The sequence below is a fragment of the Ochotona curzoniae genome, unplaced genomic scaffold (genome assembly GCF_017591425.1).
Source record: "Ochotona curzoniae isolate NIBS_2020 unplaced genomic scaffold, NIBS_Ocur_1.0 contig_2599, whole genome shotgun sequence".
NCBI classification, from domain to species: Eukaryota; Metazoa; Chordata; class Mammalia; order Lagomorpha; family Ochotonidae; genus Ochotona; species Ochotona curzoniae.
In genome coordinates this window covers 10,845,763-10,870,984 of record NW_024465520.1, presented here as the reverse complement: position 1 = coordinate 10,870,984, position 25,222 = coordinate 10,845,763, and the positions used below count along the sequence as shown (strand labels likewise).

General features: G+C 40.4%; 1 protein-coding gene and 1 pseudogene across 2 annotated transcripts in view; one reads left to right on the top strand and one right to left on the bottom strand.

The window, feature by feature from the left end:
* PLCH1 (phospholipase C eta 1) overlaps nt 1-25,222 on the top strand; it is a 197,626-nt gene that overhangs the window by 159,496 nt on the left and 12,908 nt on the right. For both annotated transcript variants that reach the window (XM_040974931.1, XM_040974930.1), the window contains exons 11-16: nt 7,929-8,090; nt 13,577-13,648; nt 14,334-14,425; nt 15,836-15,933; nt 24,741-24,920; nt 25,012-25,119. In XM_040974931.1, the coding sequence (XP_040830865.1) occupies nt 7,929-8,090; nt 13,577-13,648; nt 14,334-14,425; nt 15,836-15,933; nt 24,741-24,920; nt 25,012-25,119 (712 nt within the window). The remainder of the gene's footprint in view (nt 1-7,928; nt 8,091-13,576; nt 13,649-14,333; nt 14,426-15,835; nt 15,934-24,740; nt 24,921-25,011; nt 25,120-25,222) is intronic.
* LOC121152764 lies at nt 6,265-7,195 on the bottom strand (annotated as a pseudogene).

Below are 25,222 nucleotides of genomic sequence, written 5' to 3'. Positions count from 1 at the left end.
GGCAAAAAGGGAAGGAAATAGAGTGTTCCATGTTCATCTTTAGGACAGAATCTGAGCAGGGGAACCCCAAGTACAAAGGTCAGAGGCAAGATTTGAGGCTCAGACCTTCCTGGCACTGGAAGCAGGAGAGAAGAGCAGGAATCCTTATAACCCATGGCTACTCTTCAGTAAAGCATTGAACCCAAATAGTAAGTTGTTTGCTTATATAATGTGTGCTTTCAGTTGCTGAATTAGTGGAAACCTCTAAAGTGTCTTCTGCTTGTTATTCTGTGGCTTCAGCCATAAGGAAGGGCTCTCTGGCTTGTGCTCTTTAAATCACAGCCAGTGTGGTCAGTGACCCGAGCAGCACACAGCTCAAAGACAAGGAACAATTTCTGTTCAGCCACTGTGCAGTAATCTAACTGATCTGATTCAGGAGCCAGCTCACTGTTATTCATCTCTATGGGCTTCTCTGATGTCAGTGTGCCTTACAGACTTTGTGCCCTCATATTTCAACTTCATTAACTTGCTTTTTTTCTGCTCAGTTATTCAATATTTTTTTTCCTGTGTTTTTTGATTTTGTGTTTAGTCAGCCTCTTAGGCAAAAGCATCAGCTCTCTCCTACATGGAACCTGTGGCATAAACACTAAGCCTTCCAGCAAGTTCTAAATCAGCACTGTACTGTAATATGTAGCAGCTGTGTATGACACAAATACTATGAAATCATTATTCAGTCCATGTATGCATTTCTCGCTAAAAATTTTAGTCCGTTTTGTTCCTTCCTGCTATGTTAGTTACAGGTTGACCGTCTTTGCTAGATCATTAATCTTATGCTTTGAGCTGCATTAAGAAGTGTTACAAATCTTGTTGCTGTAAAATAAATCACTACTCAGAGAAGGTTCATTCCAAAGGGGCTCCAAGGGGGGCACCCACACGCTGGGCACTCTGTTGCATTCTGGCAGCAAGAGCTTGGAATGAAGAAGGTCGCTGGAAAATTCCAGTTGTTTTTGGTGCATAATATAACTGACTGGTTCTTAAACAGAAGAATATGTTGTGGTTGAACAGAGAGAAAGAAATAACGGAGAATAACAATAAGGCACAGCCACCCAAAACCTTCCTGTATGGGCTTAAAAAGCTATAAGGCATGTATAAAGTCAGCTAATATGTTATTGTTTCTGTCTCTAGATTCTTATCCCAAAGTGGAAAACAAGGCATTTAGAGATATTCCAGGCTTTTGTTTGTTTTCATCTTATTTGAAAGACAGATGCACGCAGAGAAGAGAGAAAAATCATAGACAAATACAAAGATCTCCTATGCATGGGTTAATTCCCCACATGGTGATAACAGCCGGGGCTGCCCCAGGCTGAAGCCAAGATTCTGGAACTTGGTTGAGGTTTCACTCACAGATGGCAGGAACTCAACTGCATAGATCATCAACCACTGTGATTTGGGATGCCCACTAGCAGGAAGCTGGTGTGAGGAATGGAGTAGATGTGGGTGCCCTGATATGGGATGTGGGTATCACAAATGTCATTCTAACTGCTGCGCTGTATGCCTGCCTCTTTGTGGGGTATGTGTGTGTGTGCGCATGCATGTGTATGTATGTGTGTATGCGTGTGAATAGGTGTGCTTGTATTCATGCATGCATGTGCACATTGTATACGTGTGGTTTTGTGTGTATGAACGTATGTGCATGTGTGTATATGTATGTATATATATGTGTGCACATGTTGAGCAAATGTCTTCAACTCTGGCTATAAACTGAAATGACATGCAAGCATTCAAAAATCCCAGGTCCTGGTCCCAGATAAGATTCGTGATGCCATGGATTTGGGGTGTGGGTAGGGCTGTTGATTGTTTCCCCCAGTGACCACAGCACTGTGAGGTGGTGGCCAAGCATGGATGTTCTGAAGTCAGGAGGAGTGACTTCGGATGAAGCTGCTTTCTTTTCCAGTGGCACTTTAGCTTCCTGCTGCTGACAAGACGTGGTTAATGTGTAGAGTGAGTCCTGGATCAGACTCACCTCTAACAACAGGGCATAGGGCACACCAGAGCCTTTCTCTGGGAGCTACCTTTGGCCATGTCCAGTGACTGCTCTTCCTCTGTGCCCAGGACATTCTCTCTCCCCTGCTGGCCTAGTGAGAGAAAGAGCAAAATATGAGCAAGATATGAAAGGTTTTCAAAAGTTCATGGGGAATGTGCATTTTGCAAAAATTTTAAAGAGGCATGAACTTAAAAATTTTTCTTTTCCATCAAAATTATCTTCTAATTTTTTCCACGAACTTTCTGGAGTCCCTTCATAATATGGTTCTGAGCTGTGGTGTGACTGATAGCTCCGAAGGTCTGATATATGAGCTTCTCTCAGTGGTGCAGTTGTAGTCCGGCACTGTGTGATAAGCTGTGAGGAAATCTTGCTGCACATTTATTTGTCCTCAATGGTTGCTAATTTTCATGTGCCGTGAATCATTGAGAAGAAATAGATCAACAGAAATATTCCTTTAGCAACTCCCAGTGTTTGGAGAATGTGAAATAAATAATGATAGCCTTTGCATTAAGCTGTAATTATTTCACCAGCACCCACGGGCCCTGTCTCTAGCCTTGTTCTGCTGACACATCAAGTGTCCTGGCGGAATGGCCACAGTCGGTCTCCTTACCATCTCTGCTTCTGTGTGAGGTCATGAACAAGTGAAGGAAATGGTTATTTGGACCATTCAGCGCAGCCCTGACAAACTGCTTTTAGCTGCTTTTTCTTTTTATCCTCTCAACAATAGTGCTTCCCCACTGGGCTCTTGGTCACTTGATCCAATGCTCCGGTGGTTAGAGATCTGAAGTTCTTGGAACCACTTTTTTTTTGGTCCTTAAGTAAAAACCATTTGCCAGGTTTATCATAGGCATCTTGATTGCTTACAGTTTTAATAATCTGTGACTGTGTTAAAATTTGAGAGAAGTTGAATATCTTTTCATTTGGTTGTTGATTATAGTTCTTGCCTAACTTCTTCCCGAACTATGATTTGAAAAAAAAAGCTTTTTATTTATTGAACTTTAATTTGACAGAGCATTAAGCCTTTGACTATAATGCAAATTTAACATGTTATATAAAAATAACAGATACTGTTTAAATTATGACCCTATTCATGATCAATTTAGTTTAATGGCTCTTTTACTGTAATACTTCGAAAGGGATGGCTGCAGCTTTGCACAGTAAACTTAACAGTTTTCAAAGGAAAATTTTAGCATGAGGCTCCAATGCAGTCATTGCAGAGATGGGTGTTTGGACCAATTCTGGACCTTTCTGTCTCTTTGCTGTTATAAGTAGGACTTGACTAACTCCAGTGCTTACTTTAAATGGTGTTCGGAAGCTCTGATGTATTTTGTGGGCCTTCTCAGGGTGCATGGTCTACTCCTTTCCTTATAGCCCCCTGTGGCTCTTTATGTTCCCAGGGTTAGTTGGTTTTACTGAATCTGTTGATGTCTTCCTGCACTGATCACATGGAAGTGCTATTCTTGCACCCTTTGTCAGATGGCCAGCTCTCACTTACTGTAATAGATAGATTTGTGGCGATCAAAAGACAAGTCTAAATACCAAGGATCTATAAATGTGACCTTGTTTGGAGAAAATGTCTTAGAAGATCTAACTAAGTTAAAAATCTTAAGAATCCTGGATTACCTGATTGGGCCCTACTTCCAATGAGAATGGGGGCCTTTGGGTGGTGATTTGACCGTAGACTTGGACCCTGTATCCATTGACAGTTGTCCTCACGAGAAGAAGAGAGGACACGAAAGAGGAGGCACACAAGAGAAGACGGTGGGAAGACCGAGATGGGGATTTTGCTGCCACAAGCTGTGGAATGCTTGGAGCCAGCACAAGCTAGAGGACAGGCAGGGAAGCTCTTGGAAATGGTGGGCCTCTGGACATATACGAGAATGCATTTCTGTTGTTTGGAGCTCTCACTTTTCAGGCACTTTGTTATACAGTCCCAGGCAATGAACTCACTCTGAGTCTGACATTTGACTCAGGTGTCCCCGGTGCCTGTAGTCTTGAATTCCCAAGGCAGGGTAGATTTCCCTCTTCTCTGCACCCATGGCCTTTCTTGAAGCTGTCACTCTACTTGTACCTGCAGGCATGATTATCCTTTGATGTGTTAATCTTCTCCATAACACTGTAGGTTCTGTGGTGGTAGGTTGTTTCTTATCAGCGTTTCTCAGCTGATGCATGGCTCAGCAGAAGCATCTCAGTATGTACATGTTTCGTGAAAAATGTATTTTAATGCAAATCCTCTTGTTTATTAAATCTCCCAGCATGCTCACTTAGATGCTGAGAGCATGCAGTGAGGACCATCATACCTGACTTTCCTGGTGTGGGTACTCTTCCACTTGAGGACACACTGATAAGTTTATATTGTTTCTAAAATACTGTTCAGTTTCTTATATCTACCCAGAAAGTCATTTTCAAATTCCTCTATTCCCTTAAGTACTCTTTTCTGTCACTTTGCTCCTCCATGAACTTTTATTTCCGAAAGCTCATACATTCCCATGTTTATATAATATGATTTATTCGGGTAAATCCTTCACTGGAGCTGTGAATGACAAGACTCCTCCTCACTTGTTACCATGAGCCCCATGAATTCCTGCCTGTGCCAGGAGGCTGTTTTGGTCACTCAGGTAGGAATGCCAGGCTCCTTCTCAAAGCTCCTGTTGTGCCAGTCATTTGTGCAGACCAGGGTAAGGGTTTGGGAAAGTTCTTCTTCATCCTGGCATCTTCACTGAGTCCTGAGGATCTCCAGTGGAGTGCCTTGTTGATTGGGTATGTTAGCAGTATCAGTGTGTGACATTAATACAGGAAAATTCTGTACCTGTCCCCATGTAATTCTTTGCTTCCTTCTTTCTGCCATGCTCCCACTCTTGTGTCCTCTTCTTCCCTCTGTTCTTCTCCTAATAGCATTGACCTTCCTCTGCTTTTACAGGATTTATGAAAATGAGTCACCACTGGAAAGGTAATTGTTTTGCAGAGTTCAGCTACAATGACCTCCTGGTGCTATGCAAGTGAGAAGAGAATTTCAGCATTTATGAGAGATGTAGGAATTGTTTTTGTGAAAAAGCATCCATTTCCTTACCTGTGGATGGGTTTAGACATTTACGGGTTTTGAGTAGATGTGGAGGCAGTAGAAGAATAGAGAGGGATACAGAAAGGCTAAGCCCATTGATGTCCGGCAGAACAAGGTTGTCCAAAAGTGGTGCCAAGTAAACTTTCAGGAAGTTTATGTCCTGTGATAATGTGAAAGTTGTGTAAATTATGATCTAAATGTGCTCATCTCTGTTTTTCCAAAACTCTTGAAGTTAGTAAAATAATTGTTGAAATAATTTTGGTGTACAGGTTAGTCAGTACGGTTGGATATATGGAGGCAGTTTTGTCTCAGTAACATTCAAACTGGTAATTTCAGTAGCATTCCTCTACCCTGTGAAGAGGGCGATTTTTCAATAGTCTGTTTTTACTCAGGCTTAGAAATGTGTATTTTTTTTATGTAAGTTTAGAAAACCAAGATATCAAGAACTTTCCCTTTGTTAAAGCATTGGATTGTAGAAAATACTTTGGAGTCTTGAGTTTGAATGCTGCCTTAGTAACTCGTTAGTTTTCTTAAACTCTTTTTTTTAATGGGCCTAAAAATCCTGTGACAGATTTTTTGGCCATTTTTGTTTGCATTAAAAGGTACTGAGTTTAGAAACTAATAACTTAAAACCACCGTGTACAGAAGAACCCCAAAACATATGGTCCACAAAACATTATCCTTTCCTTCTGAGGCTTTTACAATGCATTGGTATCATTAACCAGTCTTCCACTACCAATGGCCAATTTATACAAACTGTTATGAGAGCATTCTTCCTCCACTGATTAAGACTTGGGTGGTATTTAGCCTTCGGAGCTCTCCTGTCAGATGTGTTGAGGTTACCAGCTTCAGGAGTCTTGTCTCCTACTTCGATCACACTCACAGCAACTGGCTGTCTCATGTCATGAACATCAAAATAGCCCAGAGGAGAACAGTCAGAGAAGCTTTAAATATACATGGACTTTCTAGGAACCTTGTCAGTGAGGGCAGCGTCACCATCACCAGATTTCAAGAATTTAGGGCCGTCTTCCAGTCTTTCCCTTCAGCTAAGCAAACCTGTAATTAGCACGGACTGTGTGACAGTCTAGTACTGGGGCACAGCTAACACTGCTCAGGACAATCACTTGAGCAGTAAAGCCAAGTTGCCTCCATTGGTAGATCATTTTGGTGCTCATCAACATCACCACCACAATGACATGTTCTTGACATTGAAGAGCATATTGAATTCAGGGAGAGTTTCAGTCACAACTTCATGGTACATTTCAGTGGTCTTTACCTCACTTGTGACATTGTCTGCAGCAAAGGTTGTCGCCATGCCAGGCTTGAGAATAACAGTTTCTACTTGAGGCACAATGGCAGTCCCAATACCACCAATTTTGTGGGTATCATGTAGGGGCAAATGAAAAGGTTTGGCAGTTAATCTATTGGTGGGAGGATGCAAATCCAAGACCTCAAGCTGTGTGATTCCACTGGCATTCCCATTTTTGTGGGTGACTTTCTGTCTTTGAACCATGGCATTTAAGCACTTGACTCCAGCACATCATCACCATTCCAACCACAAGTTTGTACAGATGCTACCGTGCCAGGATGGTAGCCAGTTCTCAATGTGGATGCTATCTTCCTTAACAACTTCTCTACAACTCTGGTTGTAGGATGGCTCTGTGGAATTTTGTTAACAGCAACAATCAGTTGTCACACCTAGTGTGTCAGCCTGAAGGGCATGCTCACCAGCCTGCCCAGTCTGGGGGATGCCAGCTTCAAACTCCCTAATTCCAGCAGCAACAGCAATCATCAGAAAAGCATAGCCAGCCTGAGCTGTGCCTGTAATCATGTTTGTGATAGAGGCTCTTTTCCTGGGACATCAGTGATAGCCGTATCTCAAAGTTTTCTCAGATTACCACAGGGAGATGTCCATGGTGATACCACACTCATGTTTGACTTTCAGGCATACTTGAAGGAGCCCGTTCCCATCTCAGCAACCTCCTCCTCAAAGTTTCAGTGGACCTTAGGATGACGCCACCACATTTGTTGATCAGACAGCCAGTAGTAGTGCACCTGCAAGAATTCAAATGTGCAGTGACGATGTTGATATGCATCTTTCCCTTTCCCATTTTGGCTTTAAGGGGAGTTTTCACAACACCTGTACTGCATTCTGCTGACAAACCTATTACAAAAAGTCAGCTTTACATTTTTGAACAACGCTGTTAGTTTTCATTACTATAAGAAAGTACTCGCTATAGCCTCCTTTGTAAAGAAATGAGATTTGTGTTGGCTTGCACTTCTGGAGGAACAGAGTCCTGATGGCGTGAGGTAGAGGAGACAGGATTGATACAGGATCTCTTTGCTATGTCACATTGTGGTGGGAGTGTGCATGGCTGTGTCTGTGTGGCTTCTCTACTTAAAAAAAAAATTCCACCAGATTCAATCACAGGGACTCCACCGTAACAATCTAATCCAATCTAGTCATTTCCCGAGACCCCTGCCTCTGAATGCCATTGCATTTTGGTGTCTAAACTACTGCATGGATTTTCAGGTTAATCAGTGACGGCAACATAGTTTCTCTGTCAGATTCTGCATCACTGAAACAGAAAGGATAATAAGACTTCTTCAAGTTCTAGAGTGTTGAATGCAGTTACATGAAGATTCGCTGGCAGACAGCGAGTCTTAACAAATAGTAATTGTTGTTGTTACAGAGTTTGTTGCGGGCAATACCAAGAATGCTACAATGAGTGCTACTGAGAGATAATGAAGTTGTAAAATCAGTGTTGGCTTGATTGCAGAGTGTGTTCTAATTGATTTTGCATTTCATACGGGAAATCATTTGCATTACTTAATTCTTTCCAGAATAACGGGACCACTGAGCATCAGGTGGAATCTTTCATAAGGAAAAAACTGGAGTCACTGTTAAAAGAATCTCAGATTCGAGACAAAGAAGATCCTGATAGTTTCACAGTGAGGGCACTGCTGAAGGCCACGCATGAAGGCTTAAATGCACACCTGAAGCAGGTACACAACGTCCTCCGGCAGGTGGCCTTTGACGAGAAACAAAGGCACTTCGTGTTTTGTTTCCAGTCACTTGTGCAAATGTCTTTCTTTCCTATCATCTTTCTTGAACGATGACAATCTCATGCTGCAAAATGATGTGAGAGATAGTTAACGGTAGATTGTGGTGGGGTAGAATGACTCAAATACTGGAGTATCTCAATTGGGACTGGGAGGACAGAGCCCTGGATTCATTTTCCCAACATATGCTCAGATGAGCATAGAGGCTTCAGCTACCTCCCTCCTCACATTTAGCCCTCTTCCAGGTCCAATTGATAGCATCTCCTGAATGCACCTCCCATCTCTTCACTTCTCTGTAGTTTATCCCAATCTAGCCAATCCTCAACTCTCACCTAGACTTCTTTTGTTTCCCTTCAATCTGATCTCCACTCTGAAATAAGCATGATGTTTTAAAAATGCAAACCTAATCCTATCCGCATTGGTATTTGGAAATCTTCTGTGTCTTCCAGTCAAAGTTGGGAGAAATAGAAAACTCTTCAACCAAGATTTCAAGGTCCTGTGTAAGGATACCTGTGCCTGTCTTCCCACTGTCAGTTTCCCAGTGTCTCTGTCCTATTGTCTTCTGTATTATGCCAACCACCAGTGTCTTTATTTGGTATAATCTTTTAAACATCTCATTCCTTCTGTCTGGAACACCATACCTTCATCTGCTGTAACTAACTCCTGACTGTTCTCTTCAGTGTGATGTCCTGAATGAGTTCTTCCTTGACACCCTAGGCTAGGTTTCCTGCTAATGTTTTCCGTGGCAGCCTGTTGTATCTTTCATGAAGCCTTTTCCTCCTATACATTTCCAAGTGAACTGTTTAATACTTGTATTTCCAACCAGATTGTAGAACTTATGAACATGGAAACAATGTTAGTCTTGGTAATCATAATTTTCCAGATTTGTGTAATATGTAGGACTAAGTACGACCCTTATGAATAGTTGGACAAATTATGAGATTGGATTTTGCTGACAAATTAATTCCTAATGAAAATGCCCTGAGTGGACAAGTAAGATTATTTATTATAAATGGATTTTTGATGTGGCTATTGGTTTAGCTGTTGGCCTCCATCCCTGCTTGCCCTTCAGGACTCAGGCATTCCCAGGGGGAGAGGACACCTGAGAGATATGAAAGGACACCTTTTTATGTATAAGCTACCACTCAATGTTGATGATTGTTCTCTGGACCTTATAAAGATATAACCATCCATTCAGCTACTGGGTTGCTCTTCAGATCTATTTAATTCCAAATATATATTAAAAAAAACTAACTCAAAATGACAAATAATGAAGGAAGATTTCGGATCCAGTAAGTGGCATAATAATTTGCAGAGTGGTCTAAGGAGTGGGTGTAACTAGAGTTGCGGTGGTGTCTTTAGAGACCTGCCTTTCTATTCTCTTATTGTTGATGTCATCCCATGTCTGCTTGACGACTGCCATGAGACCATGAAGTGCTTAGTCCCTGTTCAGAGATAGAGCCAGTGTATCTGCCCCAACCATCAATTCAGAGTTCATATTTAGTTCTGAGTGGCCAGCCTACCTCATGTGCATATCCTTAAGCTAATTTTCATGGATTACTTTTGTCAGGCAAGGGTATAGGATAACACTGACATGCTTATGTCAGTAAGAACTTAAGCCTGGAATGGGTGTTAAGTCTGCTCTTTCCATACTGGGTATTAGAGGAACAGATGGAAGATTGAGGTGGCAACCAAAAGTTCAGGTGTGGCATTACTGATTGCCCTGATAGCTTATTTCTTTGGATGTTCTTAAAACTTCTACAAATAGTAATATAACTATAAAATCACATTTGATTAATCCACTGTCATTTTTGCTCCTTGTTCTTAGTGAGTCCTCGATGGCTGATCTGGGCCAGTCATTTCCTCTCATGCTCTTGGAGAAGACTTAACCCTACTCTAGATTAGTTCAATCATAAAGACAGCTACAGATCATGGTTAGTGTGTAAGAAAACAAGTTGAATCCATCTTTCTTTTGTTATTAATTGAAGATATTTTAATGCTAATTTCCTCATTAGGCAAAATGGTAAAGAAAGCTTGAATTTTAGGGATGTAGTAGAGCAAACTATACTCCCACAAGTTTTCATGTATTTTCTGTGCAATCTAGGTGACTTAACATAGGCACTGTAGGAAAATAAAGTAAACGGAGCCTGTAGCTTCAATAAGCTGGGCTATGAAGTGTCACAGTTTTAATGTGTCACTTTTAAGCCTATGGTTTTGGTTCAGTGGGCAAGTAAGGACAGGTCGCTGGTGAGAGAAGCAGTGACAGATATCTGGAGTCCAAAGCCAAGGATGTGCTGAGCTGGGCTCAGGGCTGCACGTAACTCCAGCTGCTTCTTTCCGGCATCACTGTTCAGCCATTGCCCCATTGCCAGGTGGTGTTCTACATTTACTGTCTTTTCTCTGGAGGACCCTGCTGGAAACAAGGAATTGTAAGAGTCCTTAAGCAGTCTTGCCACTGTCTTCCTTACGCCTGAGCTGGTTCTTCCTGAATCCCTATAATGAGTTGCTAACTCCACTTTTCTGGCCTTCAGCTGCCCTGACCCCTTCAATTTCTCATTCACACAACAACCATAGTGATAGTTCAAAATAGCATCTGGTCATGCCATTTCTGTTTTTGTTCACTCAGCATTGGCCTGGATGAGCTCTGACATGGCAGTTAAGAAATCACTTGTGATGTCTATTTCTAATATTGGGGTGTCTGGCTGCCTTCCAGTCCTGGCTCTGCTCCATATTCTGGTTTCCTTCTGTTTCCCACTCTGGGAAACAGCAGGTGTTGGCTTGAGAAGTTGGGTCCCTGCCTGGATGTGGGAGACCTGAACTGGGTTTACAGCTCCCAGCTTCCACCTGACTCAGTTGTAGCTGTTGCAGGCATTTCGGCAGTTCACCGGTTGATGAAAGTTTTGCCTATCAATCTGTCCCTCTCTTTGCTCTTATTCTTTGTCTATGTTATTCAAGAAAAAAAAATTTAAGGGGTGGGCATTTGGCTTGGTTGTTAAGACACTAGTGAGACAGCTCGAGTGCTGTGTTGGAATGCTTGATAGTTGCCTCTGCCTCCTTATTCTAGCTTCCTACTAATGTGGACATGGGGAAGCAAGACCCATGACTCAAGTCATTTGTTCCTTGCACCCATAGGGGGATCTGGATCGAATTTCCTGTCTTAGCTCTGACCGCGGCCATGTGGACATGTGGGAGATTAACTAACAGGTGGAAACTTGCTCTTTGTCTATCAAAACATAAATGAAGGAAATTTAAAAAGTCTGAAAGTTTGCTGATAGTCTGGGAAGATAAAGTTCACATTCAGAAATGCAGCTCTCGAGATCTTGTCTTCCTTCTCTGGCCCCAGCAGTGACTCAGATACTCAATGCAAGTGTGTAAAATACAAGCAGGTGCAGGCCCGCTTCCTTCATTTCCTGGATGTGTCATGGCCTTAGTCCTTGAGCTCTGTATTTGCTGTTCCCTTGGCCACAAGATGGTTCTCCATGTCGGGGAGATAATGTTTCTCACCTCCAGGCTTCTGCTTTGGCTTCATGTCTCCTTGGGAATCTTAATTCTGAAGTTAGTATGGACTGTGTGTGCCATCTCATAGTGCCCTGACCTTTCCCCAGTGTCGTCTCCGCACAGTGTATTGTGAGTGTTGTCCCCACCATTAGATGTAAACCCTGTGAGGGCAGGGTCTGTATGTTTCTTGTTTGTTTTGTGTTGTGTTCTTACCAGGTCCTTGGGACAATGTCTTATCCATAAATTCAGTGAGAGCTTCAGTGTAGATTCTCAGGGACACATAGAGGGGCTGGCGTTGTGATACAGTGGATCAAGCCGCTTCTGTCGACACTGGTATCTCATGTCTGAGTGCTGACTGGAGTCTCAGTTGTCCTGCTTCCAATTCACCTAGGAAGGCAGCAGAAGATAACCTAAGTACTTGGATCCTTGCCACTTACGGGGGAGAGCGGGATGGAGTCCCTGACTCCTGGCTTTGGTCTGGGCCAGCCCTGCCTTTTGTGATCATTCGGGGGAGAGAAACAGTGGATGGAAGTTATTTATTTATTTGTCTCTTCTTCCACTGTCCCCTCCCCCTTCTCTCTCTCTAAATCCTGGGGACAGTTGTTTGTTGACACTTGGACATAAAGAGGTAGTGTGAGAGTAGCTGCAGAGGAAGAAGCAGCAAGAGGGTAGACGCAGGACTAAACAGACTTCTTGTTTGGTAACAACGAACATATTGTACAATTTCACTGTATTTCAGTTTCTCTTTTTTTGTAAAATTAGTATTTTAAACATGCTTATGTCTGAACAGGTTGCATACACCAAGCAAGACTGTTGTAACACACGTTACATTATCCTTGGGATGCAGTAGGGCCCGAGTCCATAGGTGGACCACATACTTCAGTTTCCCTAGAATAACTAGTTTATGCTTATTGTCTTGGTGTTATTATAAGTGCTTCATTTTATAAGTTTCTATTTTAGGTAAAACCTTTTGCCCCTAGCCCTCCAGCATTTTCTAGACTGGTGTTTTCCTGTCAGTTCTTGGATTTTCTAACTCTCTGATGCATAATTTGCAGCCCTGACTAGTAGGTCTAAATATGCTTTACCCCTTTCAGTTTTTATTTGGTTTTGTTTACTCATATTTGTTCTTGTTATGTGATTCTGTTTCTTTTAGCTTGAATCTTGGTTGGTGAGGCCTGCTGGTGTCTTTTTATTCCATATTATTTATAACAAAACACTTAATAATTTTTTATGCTTAAACTTGAATGCAGTTTTACCTCTTTAAGCAGGGTATCTTTTCTGTCTTCTAATGAGACATAAGAGTGAGCAAAGAAAGTTGACCTAGGATCTCTGATTTGGAAAATTACCCATGTAATGAAAAGTTCAGAGGAAACAATCCTTTCTCCAATGCTCACACAGAGGGCCTTATTTTGATGAATAGACAGTATTTTGCTATGATTTACTTAAATATTGCTAAAGATATGCTTGGATTAAAATAAGTTTTCAAATCCCAAGTAGTAATTTTCAATCAAGGTGATCACTGTTTCTTCAGCAGAATTGACTCCTAACAAGTTTTGATAATTTTCCCAAATTAAATTTCCTTTTAACTGAAAATGATTTATCCGCAGTCAGGGAACTGCAGGAACACATCTCATGTTGTGAAAGTCTGGTGAATAGGCATTGTGATAGCCAGCACAGCTGGATGGCCCCAAGAGCCCTTGACCCCAGCTTGGTAAAGCTATGAGCAGCTGCTACATCCTGACTGGTGCCCAGGCTGCCAGCGGACTGAGCTGCGTGTAGGACAGGTGTAGAGCAGGAGGAAGCAGGCAGGGGGCTCCGCTGGCTTCTCACCTGGAGGCAAAGGGAAGAGATCTGTCTGTCATCCTAGTAAAGCTAAGGAGGAAACAAAAGCATGGAAGAAAAATAGTCATATGCCGCCTTTGTTTACCCAGCCTCCAGAAGTGAAGGAAAGTGGAAAGAAATCCCATGGACGTTCCCTGATGACCAACTTTGGAAGACACAAGGTAGGAATCAACAACGATAAACAAGCACAGTGTGATTAAAAATTCTGAAAGCCGAGAGGACAACAATGTTGAGACTGGACAGACGATTTCTTAAATAGACTCATATGGGGAAAAGTCTGATAAACTGTTTTAAAATTTTAAGTATTTCTACCCATTAAGAGCATTAAGTTGCATAATAGAATATTTAAAATAAGTAAATCATTATTTGCTTATTTAAACTATGTAAATAAGTATGGGATTTTTGTCATGCATATGTAAATAATTTCCTGTGAATGAATATAAAAAGGGCAAAAAACATACTTATTTACAAAAGATGTCCAAATGACTAAGAAATTGAAATTTCTTTTTATCAACCATCTGGGAAATGCTGATTAAAATAATTACCAAATTGTAAATTATTGGGTTCTTCAAAAAGTTCATGAGAAATGTGTTTGTTAAGAAACTTGTTCAAAGGGGCTAGTGTGTTACAGTTTCTGAATATGAGGCATTCAGTTTTACATTAATATTGTAACCTAGTTATGGCCCTGACATGTTATCAGTGGTGAGGCAAACTGTGACATTTGGTAATTTTTTTCTTCCAAGTGATCGTCCTTGTGTGTGTGTATTTAATACTTCAGTCCATTTGCTTGTACACATAAATGTTCCTGAGTTTGTTTTCAAGTTCTCTATGATTTTTTGGGGGCAGAAAACCACAAAATCACGGTGTAAATCTTACAATACTGATGACGAGGAAGACACACAGCAAAATCCCAGCAAGGAGTGTGGCCAACTGTACAGGTAAGAAATCACCTGTGTGTTTCTGGATGGCTCCCTGGGTTTCTTTATCCTTGCCAGCCTGGTTATTTCGGTTGCTCATGTTAAGATGATTGGATGTGCTTGTGTGGGACATGTGAAAACCAACTGGTTCTGAGGTGATAATACATGTTAACTTAGCACTATGCCTGGCCTACAATGAGACTCTTATTTTTTTTTTTAATTTAAGATTTATTTGTTTTTATTGGAAATGGAGATTTTACAGAGAGAAGGAGATACAGAAGGAAATCTTTCACCCACTGGTTTACTCCCCAAGTGGCTGTAATCGCTGGAGTTGATCTGATTCAAAGCTAGGAGCAGGAAAATTCCAGGTTTCCAACGTAGGTGCAGGGTTCCAACGCTTTGGGTCATTTTCCACTGCTTTCCTAGGCCACAAGCAGGGAGCTGGAAGGGAAGTGGAGTTTCTGGGACAAGAACCAGCACCCATATAGAATCCTGGTGCTTGTAAGGTGAGGATTTAGCCATTGAGCTATTGGGCTGGACCCAAGACTCTTGTTTTTTTATTTTTTTAAACTTAGTTGAAAGAATTACACAGAGGAGACTCAGACATCCTCTCTCTGTTGACTTACTTTCTATGTGGCCAGAAGGGCTAAGGTTTGGTCAGGCTAATGCCAGGAGTCAGAAATTTCTGGCATCTCCTCTGTTGGTGGCAGAGGCCCAAGCAACTGGGCTGTCTTTCCCAGGTACATTTAGGAGGGAGCTACCTTTTTAGGTGCTAATGGGCTGTTTGTGCGTCTTCTTGGTGAGGAATCTAGCTAGAGATTCTTCCCTGGGGAACAAAGTGTGCCTGCGAGGTGAGTGTGACCGTTTGAAGAAGTTCACTGTCATAAAACACAGTGAAAGGATTTGTGGGGTTGCAGAGAGCATCCTAGGAGTGAGTAGTTTGTAGGATATGGAGAAATTAGATTGAAGGAGAAAAGAGATTAAAGAAAGAAATAAAAAATCACTTGCAATTATACCTCTAAACAATAATCAGTGAGGCAATAATGGTGTAATTCCTTTTAGGCATATAATTCTTGTGGTCCACATGCATTGTTTCTGTAATTTCTAGTCTAGGCTCTCCCTGTGGAATTGGATGCTAGTGACGTCTCTACCTGGGTCACAGTGGGAGCAGAATAGAACTGAAATAAAGCCGTGGAAAAGCCAAGAACACATGAGAATGTGATTCCTGGCAGAATAGAGAATAAAGCCACACTAATCAGATATTGTGGTGAAAAAGTGCTAAACTAGAAATCTTGCATGGAATTTACTCTTGGTTCTGTTAGAATCCAAGGTGGATCGCTTGATTATTCTCTGAAATACAGAAGGTAGAATTACTGGAAGTTCAAACCTCGCAGCTCTACGTTGTCATGCGTTCTGGTGTGTGTCTCCTAGGTTGGGTCGCAGAAGGAAAACCATGAAACTCTGCCGAGAACTCTCTGATTTGGTTGTGTACACAAACTCAGTGGCCGCACAGGACATCGTGGACGATGGTAAGGAATGAAAGCTTTTCTTCTGCTCTGGATAAATGTTTGAGTTTTCAGTGTCAATCGTTAACTTAGCTTTGGTTAATCTGATCATCACTACACATTTTTGGCACCAGGTAGTATCCAATTTGAGTGTCAGGAACCTGACTGCTGGCATAGTGCTGAACTCATATGGTGTCTGCTGATTAAAGTGATTAGCTGATGAGTTAGAGGTTGGAGAAAATTCACACAGCGCTAAGGGTGTGCTTTATGAACGTGAAAAGCCGCATCAAGAGCAAGGTTTCTCTCCAGGACGTGGACTGTATAACCCTGGCCCCGCTGAGGTTTTAAAGGCAGTCCGAACATGAATGACCAGAGGAGAGAAGACATTAAAACCACGTAAGACAACATCTTCAAAAGCTCCATGGTTTCTCATTGGAAGCCTTCACTCGGATGAAAATACTTTAAACCACAGACTAAGTTGTGACAAAAGAGACATAAACTTCAGTAGCATAGAACTCTTTGATGATATCTTAACTAATATTTGCCATATGTACCGGAGAAATTTTCATCCCAGTTCTCCTTACCTTTGTCTTTCCTGTGAGTTGTTCCTTTTCTGTTTATCTTGTATGTATCTTAGCCACCAAATGCTTATCAAAATAATTTGCAACCATGTGGATTTTCAGTCCAATTTTGGTTTTAGTGGACGTGAAATGTAAATCATAATCTCCAATTTTTAACAAGTCTTTTTTAAAAAAGATTTATTTATTTTTGTTGGGAAGGCAGCTATACAGAGAGAAGACATAGCGAGGAAGATCTTCTGTCCAATAATTCACTCCCAAAGTAACCACAATGGTCAGATCCGAAGCCAGGAGCCAGGAGCTTCTTCCAGGTTTCCCACATAGATGCAGGGTCCCAAGGCTTTGGGCCGTTCTCGACTGCTTTCCCAGGCCCAAAGCTGTGGGCTGGATGGGAAGTGGGGCTGCTGGGATTAGAACTGGCACCCACATAGGATCCCAATGTGTATAAGGTGAGGACTTTAGTTGCTAGGTTACCACGCTGGGCCCTGTAACAAGTCTTGCAACAAGGAAATCAACATTGTGATGGGACTTGACACTTTGGTAAATTGGTAGGATTTTTGCCTCCAACTTACTTCCTGACACATTCCATAAGTTTCTGTTTGCAGAAAAATGTCTTCAATTTGATATCGATTTTTCTTCAAATAGTGACAAATATACAAAGTTTAAATTAATCTCATTTGTGAGAGCAGATCCCTTTAAGATTTCCAGCAAGTTGGTGGCACAATCTTATAATAACTGCCAACAGCTCAAGAAATTCAAGTAGTCAGTTAATGAAATTAAAGTTGTATTTAGGGAGTAAAAATTTACAATAAATGTCTTTGGAAATATCATCCCTTTGGATGAATTGAAAATAATAATTGAGTGCTATTAAACTCTTAAACTTCAGCCATCTTTGTCTTTTTGTGTTTGAGGCCTGCAAAAACAAACAGTATGTAGAGAATACATACTTGGAGCTGGGTGGAGGTGTAGCAAGCTAAATCTCGGCTTGTGTTACCAGCATTCCATATAGGGCCAGTTCGAGTCTTGCCTGCTACAATTCCAATTCAGCTCCCTTCTATTAGCTTGGGAAAGCAGTGGAGAATAACCCAAGGGTTTGGGTCCTTGCACCTCCGAGGGAGACCTAGAAGAACCTTCTGATTCCTGGCTTCAGACCAGCCCAGCTCTGGCCGCTGCAGCCATTTGGGGAGTAAATCTGCAGATGGAAGCTCTCTCTTGCTTGCTCACTGTGTCTCTCCCTCTCTCTGTAATTCTTTCAAGTAAAAATAAATATACTTAAAAAATAATGCATGACTTATCCTAATACAAAGAATTACCAAATTTATTCATAGATGAGTTGATATTTGCCATATTAGCAAGGTCATCTTAGCAATGCTGTGTTATTCATATTAACATGGAAACAAGACAGTGATTGTAGTCCTGCTCTTTCAGATTGTTTTCTCCTGTCATAGTCAGAATATTCCATATAAAACCTGAAAATAAATTCAATTTCAGTTTTCTTGACAAATATAAAACTATGTAAACAAATTATGTCAATAAAATATATATTATGGAAGGCATCCAGAAATCATCAGATTAAAAACCATAATTCATTTCTTTGTACCATTTGTATTTTTTTAATGATATATTTTTTATTCATTTGAAAGGTAGGTTTATAGAGAGGGGAGGAAAAACCAGAGAGAATTGTTCATCTGCTGGTTCACTCCCCAGATGGCTGCCACTGCTGTTAATGGCCCTATCCGTGTCAGGAGTTTGGGGCTTCTCTTGGGTTTTCTACATGTGTTCAGGAGCCCAAGTATCTGGGCCATCTTCTGCTGCATTCCCAGGCACATTAGCAAGGAGCTGTTTGAAGAAGAGCAACCGGGACTCTAATCATATAAGGTGCTATCATTGCAGATGGAGGCTTAACTTGCTATACCACAACAGCAACCCCTGTCCCTTCTTTATGAATGAATATTCACCATTCCAATGCTGGAGTGTCACTGTTAGTCAGATGGCCAGCACGTAACATTTAAGCTTGTATAGGCTAAGGGACAATGGAGGACATGACAGGGACGGTGTGCTAGTAAACAGGCATGGTGACGTAAATGGAGAACCTTGCCCTGAACAGGATCACGAGTGTGGACTTGTAGACCTGTGGATAATATAGCTTAAAAACCAGCCCAGAGGAGAAGAATCTGCTAAGCTGCAATGGCCAAGGGCCAAGGGCAAAAAAAGAGGCACAGGCACAAGGAATGAAGTTGCTGATGTCCCGCCCCCCTTGCAAATGGGCATAACTGTTTCAGTCTCAGAATTAACTGATAGACATTGAAGAATTGCCGAAGTGCTTAAAAACACCATATAAAACTTCTTAAAAACAATGAGAAGCACAGATCGGAGCTCAAGGGATTTAAGGAATATGTTACACAGGAAATAGTGTGCTGAAACAATCAAACTGAATTATTAGAAATGAATTTAATACAGCAAATTAAAAATTCAGTGGAAAGCCTCAATAACACAATGAGGCAGAGAAGAATTTCAGATTTGGTGGACTCCACATGTAATAATGGTGAAGCAGTCAGAAAACTGGAAGAGGAACTAAGTAAAATTAATAAAACCATACAAGAATTAAGTGTTATCATCAAAGGGCCAAATATAAGGATTATGAGTGTTCTGGAAGATTGAACAGAGAAGCTGGATTGAAAGATGTATTCAATGAAATAATAAATGAGAACGTCTTCCACCTGTAGAAAGAAAAGTGAAAACAAATGCAGGAAGGGCACCTGAGTAGACTCGAGCAGAAGCGATGCTCGCCACAACGTATCATAATCACGCTACCTTCAGTGCATGTGGGAAGAATCAGTAACTTAAGAGGAACAGCAGGAAGACTCAGAGCTGACCTCTCAGGAAAACCTACAGACCAGAAGAGATAGAGTGAGATTCTAGCTCCTAAAAGAGAAAAAAAAATTGTCATCATCCCAGAATAACATACCTGGGAGAGCTTTCCTTTGTATTTGAACATAAAAATAAAATATTTTCAAAGCAAACAAAAATTGACTTTGCCTCTACCGGACCAACTCTACAAATGCTGCTAAAAGATGTGCTTCAGAGGAAAAAAAAACTACCAAATCCAATATTTTAATAAAACTGCAAAAACAAAAAACAAAAAACCTGTAATAAAAGAGCCCAAGACTAAGATGACAAGACTGAATCACTTCCTGTCAATATTAACCATGATTATAAATAACTTGAATGCATCAATCAAAAGACAGATAGTGGACTGGATCAATAAACAAGACTCATATATTTGTTGCCTAGAGGAGATCATCTCGCCAACAAAGATATATGGAAACTGAAAGTGAAAGGATGGAAAAGGATATTCCAGGCTAATTAAAAGGAAAAACGAGCTGATGTAGCTATCCTATTGTCAGATAATACGGACTTCAACATGAAAAGCATTATGAGATGAAGAAGGACACTACATAATGATTAAGGGATCCATTCAGCAAGAAGAAATCATGTTAATAAATGTATATGTATCAGATGCCAGGGCACCTAACTACATGACAAAAAATATAAAGGGAGAAACAGACTCCAGTACAATAATAATGGGGGATCTCAGTACCCCACTAACGTCAGTGGACCAATTGTTGAGACAAAAACTCAGCAAGGAAACTACAGAGCTCATCTTCAAAACCTTTCATCATACAGACAGAATACACTTTATTAGTACATGGGACCATCTCCAGGATTGATCACATATAAGCCAAGAAACAAGCCTCAGCAGATTCAGAAACATCAAAATCATAACATGTATCTTAGACCATAAAGGAGTGAAACTGGAGAGCAACAAGTCAGAATGCTCTAGAAGGTATGCACATATTTGGAGTGAACAATATGCTGCTAAAAGAACAATGGATTAAGGAAGAAATAAAAGAGGAAGTTTTTAACAATTGCTTGAAACAAATGAAGGCATCTGCATAACATACTGTAACTTGGGGGTCACAGTCAAGGTAGTGCTAAGAGAAAGTTCATTTCAATTAATACCTATGTCAGCAAACTAGAAAGACACCTGGTATTTTGGCTCACCATACATGTGAAGGAGCTAGAAAAACAATAGAAAATAATCCTAAGTTTAACAGAAAAAAAAATAACCAAAATAAGGCAAGCAGTAAACTAGAGAACAGAAAAACAATATATACAATCAATAATTTAAAGAGCTGATTCTTTGTAGAAAATTTACAAAATGGAGTCTACATTAGCCCAACTAATAAAAAAAAAAGGGAGAATGCTTGAATCAATAAAATCAGAGATGAAAAAGGAAATATAACAATGGGAACCTCAGACATGCCTAGAAGAATCATGCATTATTACAAGCAACTACATACCAACAAATTGGAAGACTTAGAAGAAATGGATAGGTTTCTGTACACATACAATTCACCATGAATCATGAGGAAATTAAAAATCTCAGTAGACCTATAACCAGGACAGAGATTGAATCAGTAATTAAATCCCTCCCAGCAAAGAGAATTCCTGGGCCAGATGTCGTCATTGTTGAATTCTACCAAACATTTCAAGATGATCTTGCATTAGTCGTACACAAGCTATTTAAAACAATGGACAAGGATTTAATCCTTCCAAACTATTTCTATGAGGCCAACATCACCTCAATGCCAAAGCCAGATAGAGACACAGCAGAGAAACAGAACTACAGACCGATGTCCCTGATGAACATAGAGGCAAAAATCCTCAAAGAAAGAAAAATACTAGCCAACAGAATCCCACATTACATCTAACAGATCATTCATCCTGGTTCAGGTGGGATTTTCCCCTGGCACACAGGGTTGGTTTAACATATGCAAAACAATAAATGTGATAATCACATCAACAAATGAAAAAAAAATAGCACCTGAGAAAATGATTTGATAAAATCAAACACTACTTCATGCAAAAAACCCCAAGTAAGACAGCTATAGAAGGAGCAATCTGTAACACAATCAGAACAATACATCAAAAACTCAATGTCAACATTACACTGAATCTGGAAACATTGGCCTTTTTCTACCAAGATCTGAAACTAGACAAGAATGGCCAATTCACCACTACTATTTAACATAGCATTGTAAGTCCTCACTAGAGCTATTAGGCAAGAAAGATAAATTAAAGCATTTCGAATTGGAAACAAAGAATTAAAATTATCCCATTCATGGATGACATGTTTCTATACACAGGAGAACCAAAAGACTCAATAAATAAAGTATTGGAACTCAGAGTTTGGCAGTATAGCAGTTTACAAAATTAATGAACATAAGTCAATGGCCCTGGTATACACAATTCAATGCTGTGAAAGAACTTTTAAATACAGTTCTCTTTAAAACAGTTAGAAAGAAGCTTAAATACCTTAGAATAAACCTAACCAAAGACATGGATGACCTCTATGATGAAAATTACAAAAGATTAAAAAAAGAAGTAGATGATATTACAAGATAAAGACATTTAGCGTGGTCCTGGATTGGTAGAACCATTATCATCAACATGCACGTATTGCTGAAGATAATGCACAGATTCAGTGTGATCCAATCAAAATTCCAGCAACATTCTCAGACATATGAATGAGAAGTAGGAGTGATGAGGTGTTGTGGATATGGTACAAATGGGGGAAAAGGATGGAGTATTAAATTTTAGAAGTTTACAAAAAATCACTTGGAACTGCTACTAATAACTGTATGCCAACAAATGAGAAGGTTTAGAATAAAATTACCAAAATTGAGGCACTATGACATAGAAAACGAATGTGATCAAATAAACTAGGTTGGGATTGAATTAGAAATAGAGTTGGCCATCAAAGAAAAATCCAGGAGCTTCACTGCTGAATTGGAAAAACCAATGCCAATTTTCTCAAACTGTTTAAACAATTGAATGGGAGGAAATTCTTATGAACTCACTCTATGATATCAGTATTTTCTTAATGCCCAAATCTTACAAAGATATAAAAAAAGGAGAACTATAAATTGACATTGATAACACATGAAAAATATTATCCACCAAGTGGCATTTACTCCTGAGATACAGGAATAGGGTCATCCTATTCAAATCAATAAACATAATACATCACATCAACAGAATGGAGGATAAAAACTATTAGAAGTAGTGAGAGAATTTAGCAAAGTTACAGAATACAAAGGAATATACAAAAGTCAAGTAGTGGGGCCTGGTGTGATAGCCTAGCAGCTAAAATATTCACCTTGCATGTGCCAGGATCCCGTATGGGCACTGGTGCATGTCCTGGATGCCCTGCTTCCCGTCTACTCCCTGCCTGTGGCCTGGAAGAGCAGTTGATGATGGTCCAAAGCTTTGGGACCCTGCGCCTGTGTGGGAGACCTGGAAGGGGTTCCTGGCTTTGGATTGGCTCAGCTCTGGCTGTTGCAGCCATCCGACAGAAGATCTTCCTCTCTGTCTCTCCTCCTCTCTGTATTTCTGCCTTTCCAATAAAAATAATAAAAAAAATTTTTTTAAAGGCAACTAACATTCTTTGTTTTTTCTTTATAAGATTTTTTTTTAAGGCAGAGTTACAGAGATACTGAGAATGATATCTTTTCCAACCACCTGCTCACTCAGATGGCTCTGGCCAGAGCATGGCCAGTTGGAAGCCAGGAGCTTCCTTGATGCATCCCACGTGCATGCAGGGGTCCAAACGCTTGGGCTGATACTCCACTGGTTTTTCTGACACATTAGCAGGGAGATGGATCAGAATTAGAATAGCTGCAAAGGAACCAGCACCCTTTAAATGCTAATACTGCAGGCAGTGGATTTGCTCACTATAACACAGTGCTGTGACTCCTCAATAACATTCTTATACTCTAAAAAGTGATCTGGTTGACTAAAATTGTAAGAACAATCATATTCACAGTAGCTGCAAAAGTTAAATATCTTGTGATAAATTTAATCAAAGATGTGAAAGACTTTTACAGCAAAAATTGCAAAATATTCCTGAACAAAGTAGGAGAGGACAACAACAGCAAAAAGAAAATTTTCCATGTTCATGCATTGAAGTATTAATATTTTTTAAATACCCATAAGTGCTAAAGTAATTCATAGTTTCAAGACAGTCCTCATAAAAATTTCAAGAAGATTCTTCACAGAACTAGGAAATGTAAAAAAAAAATCTAAAATTCCTGTGGAAACTCAAAATACCCAAAAAGGGCAAACCATCTTAAAAATAAAGCTGGAAATACAAAAGAACAGAAAACCAAAGGCAAAACAAAGCTGCAGGTGTCGCGACATCGGGCATCCGGACTTCTAAACTGGCGATTTTCTTGATCCTTCCTGCAATTGTCCAAGCAGAAAATTGAACCTAAGCTTCATGTCCTTTTCTTCCTATAGTTTATAAGCTTAGCTAAATGGATGATTGTCCTTGTTTCTGAAATATTATGTCTTCATATGTTTTTCAGAGCTGCTTTTTGCCTAAGCAGATTTTGAATGGTTGCATAATTCTTTTCAAGCCATCTTAAAGCAAACTTTTAAAAAATCCTTTATATTCCATGACCTTGGATTTTATCAGTTAATTATGTGTTCACATGGGAACCTTTTAGAAGACTTGTCTTCCAAGAATGTCCTGTCGTCAGGAACCAGTTCTATAGATGGATTTTATGTATGCATGGTTGTCTGTATCTTTGGCAACAATATTCTGTCTGAGTCATACCCCTAGAAAATAATTTTTCTGTCTGTCCTTGTCATACTGTCCTGGAAGACCTGAGTGATTTGGATGATTGAATTATTGGGAGAATAGGTGACCTAGAAATAGGGAGGTATCTTACCAAGATGCACGTTTGTGATTTGACTTACAGGGTTTACTGGGTATTTCTTGGTCAGGAGTTTGTTCAGTTAGTTTAAGTGTGTCCTATGGTTGCTCCTGTATAAATTTTGAGCTTGCCCAAAGGTTTCTTTGTTCGTAGTGAAATGTAGGCCTACTTGATGTTTGAACAACTTTGAACTGCAGTTAAAATAAGTAGCTGAGCTTTCTCCGATTCGAAATCAAACCTTCCCATGTGATGGGGCTTAGTCTCTCTGAGCCTACTCTTGTCCTGTATCCTGCCTGATTTAGGAATCAACTTCTGTTTCAATTAGTGTGGCTGAAGTTTTTCACGTAACAGTGAGTCCACTCCTTGGTTCTGCTTTTCATTTGTAGTATAATATGATGTTAAAGTCTTTAGTGAGTGCCGTTTCCTTTGCTGTATTTCTTATTGCCCTTCTTGCTTCGTTCCTAACTGCCAGGAACCACAGGGAACGTGTTATCATTCAGTGAAACAAGAGCACATCAAGTGGTTCAGCAGAAATCAGAGCAGTTCATGATTTATAACCAAAAGCAGCTCACAAGGATTTACCCGTCAGCCTATCGCATTGATTCCAGTAACTTCAATCCTCTGCCCTACTGGAATGCGGGGTGCCAGCTAGGTGTGTATGCCTCGGGAGGGAGCAGTGCTTGGTGCAGTCTAACTCTGCTTGGACATCTTGCCTGATTTTCTTAAACTTTCAACTCACACAGTGGCGCTGAACTACCAGTCTGAAGGGCGAATGATGCAGTTAAATCGAGCCAAATTCAAGACAAACGGCAACTGTGGCTACGTCCTCAAGCCCCAGCAAATGTGTAAAGGTGTGCATTAATCTCATGGACATGTCTCTGAATTGAGATGACCTCTGATAAAGGATTCCCCAGTGATATCTCAAAGTTTACAACATACTTTACAAAAAAAGTT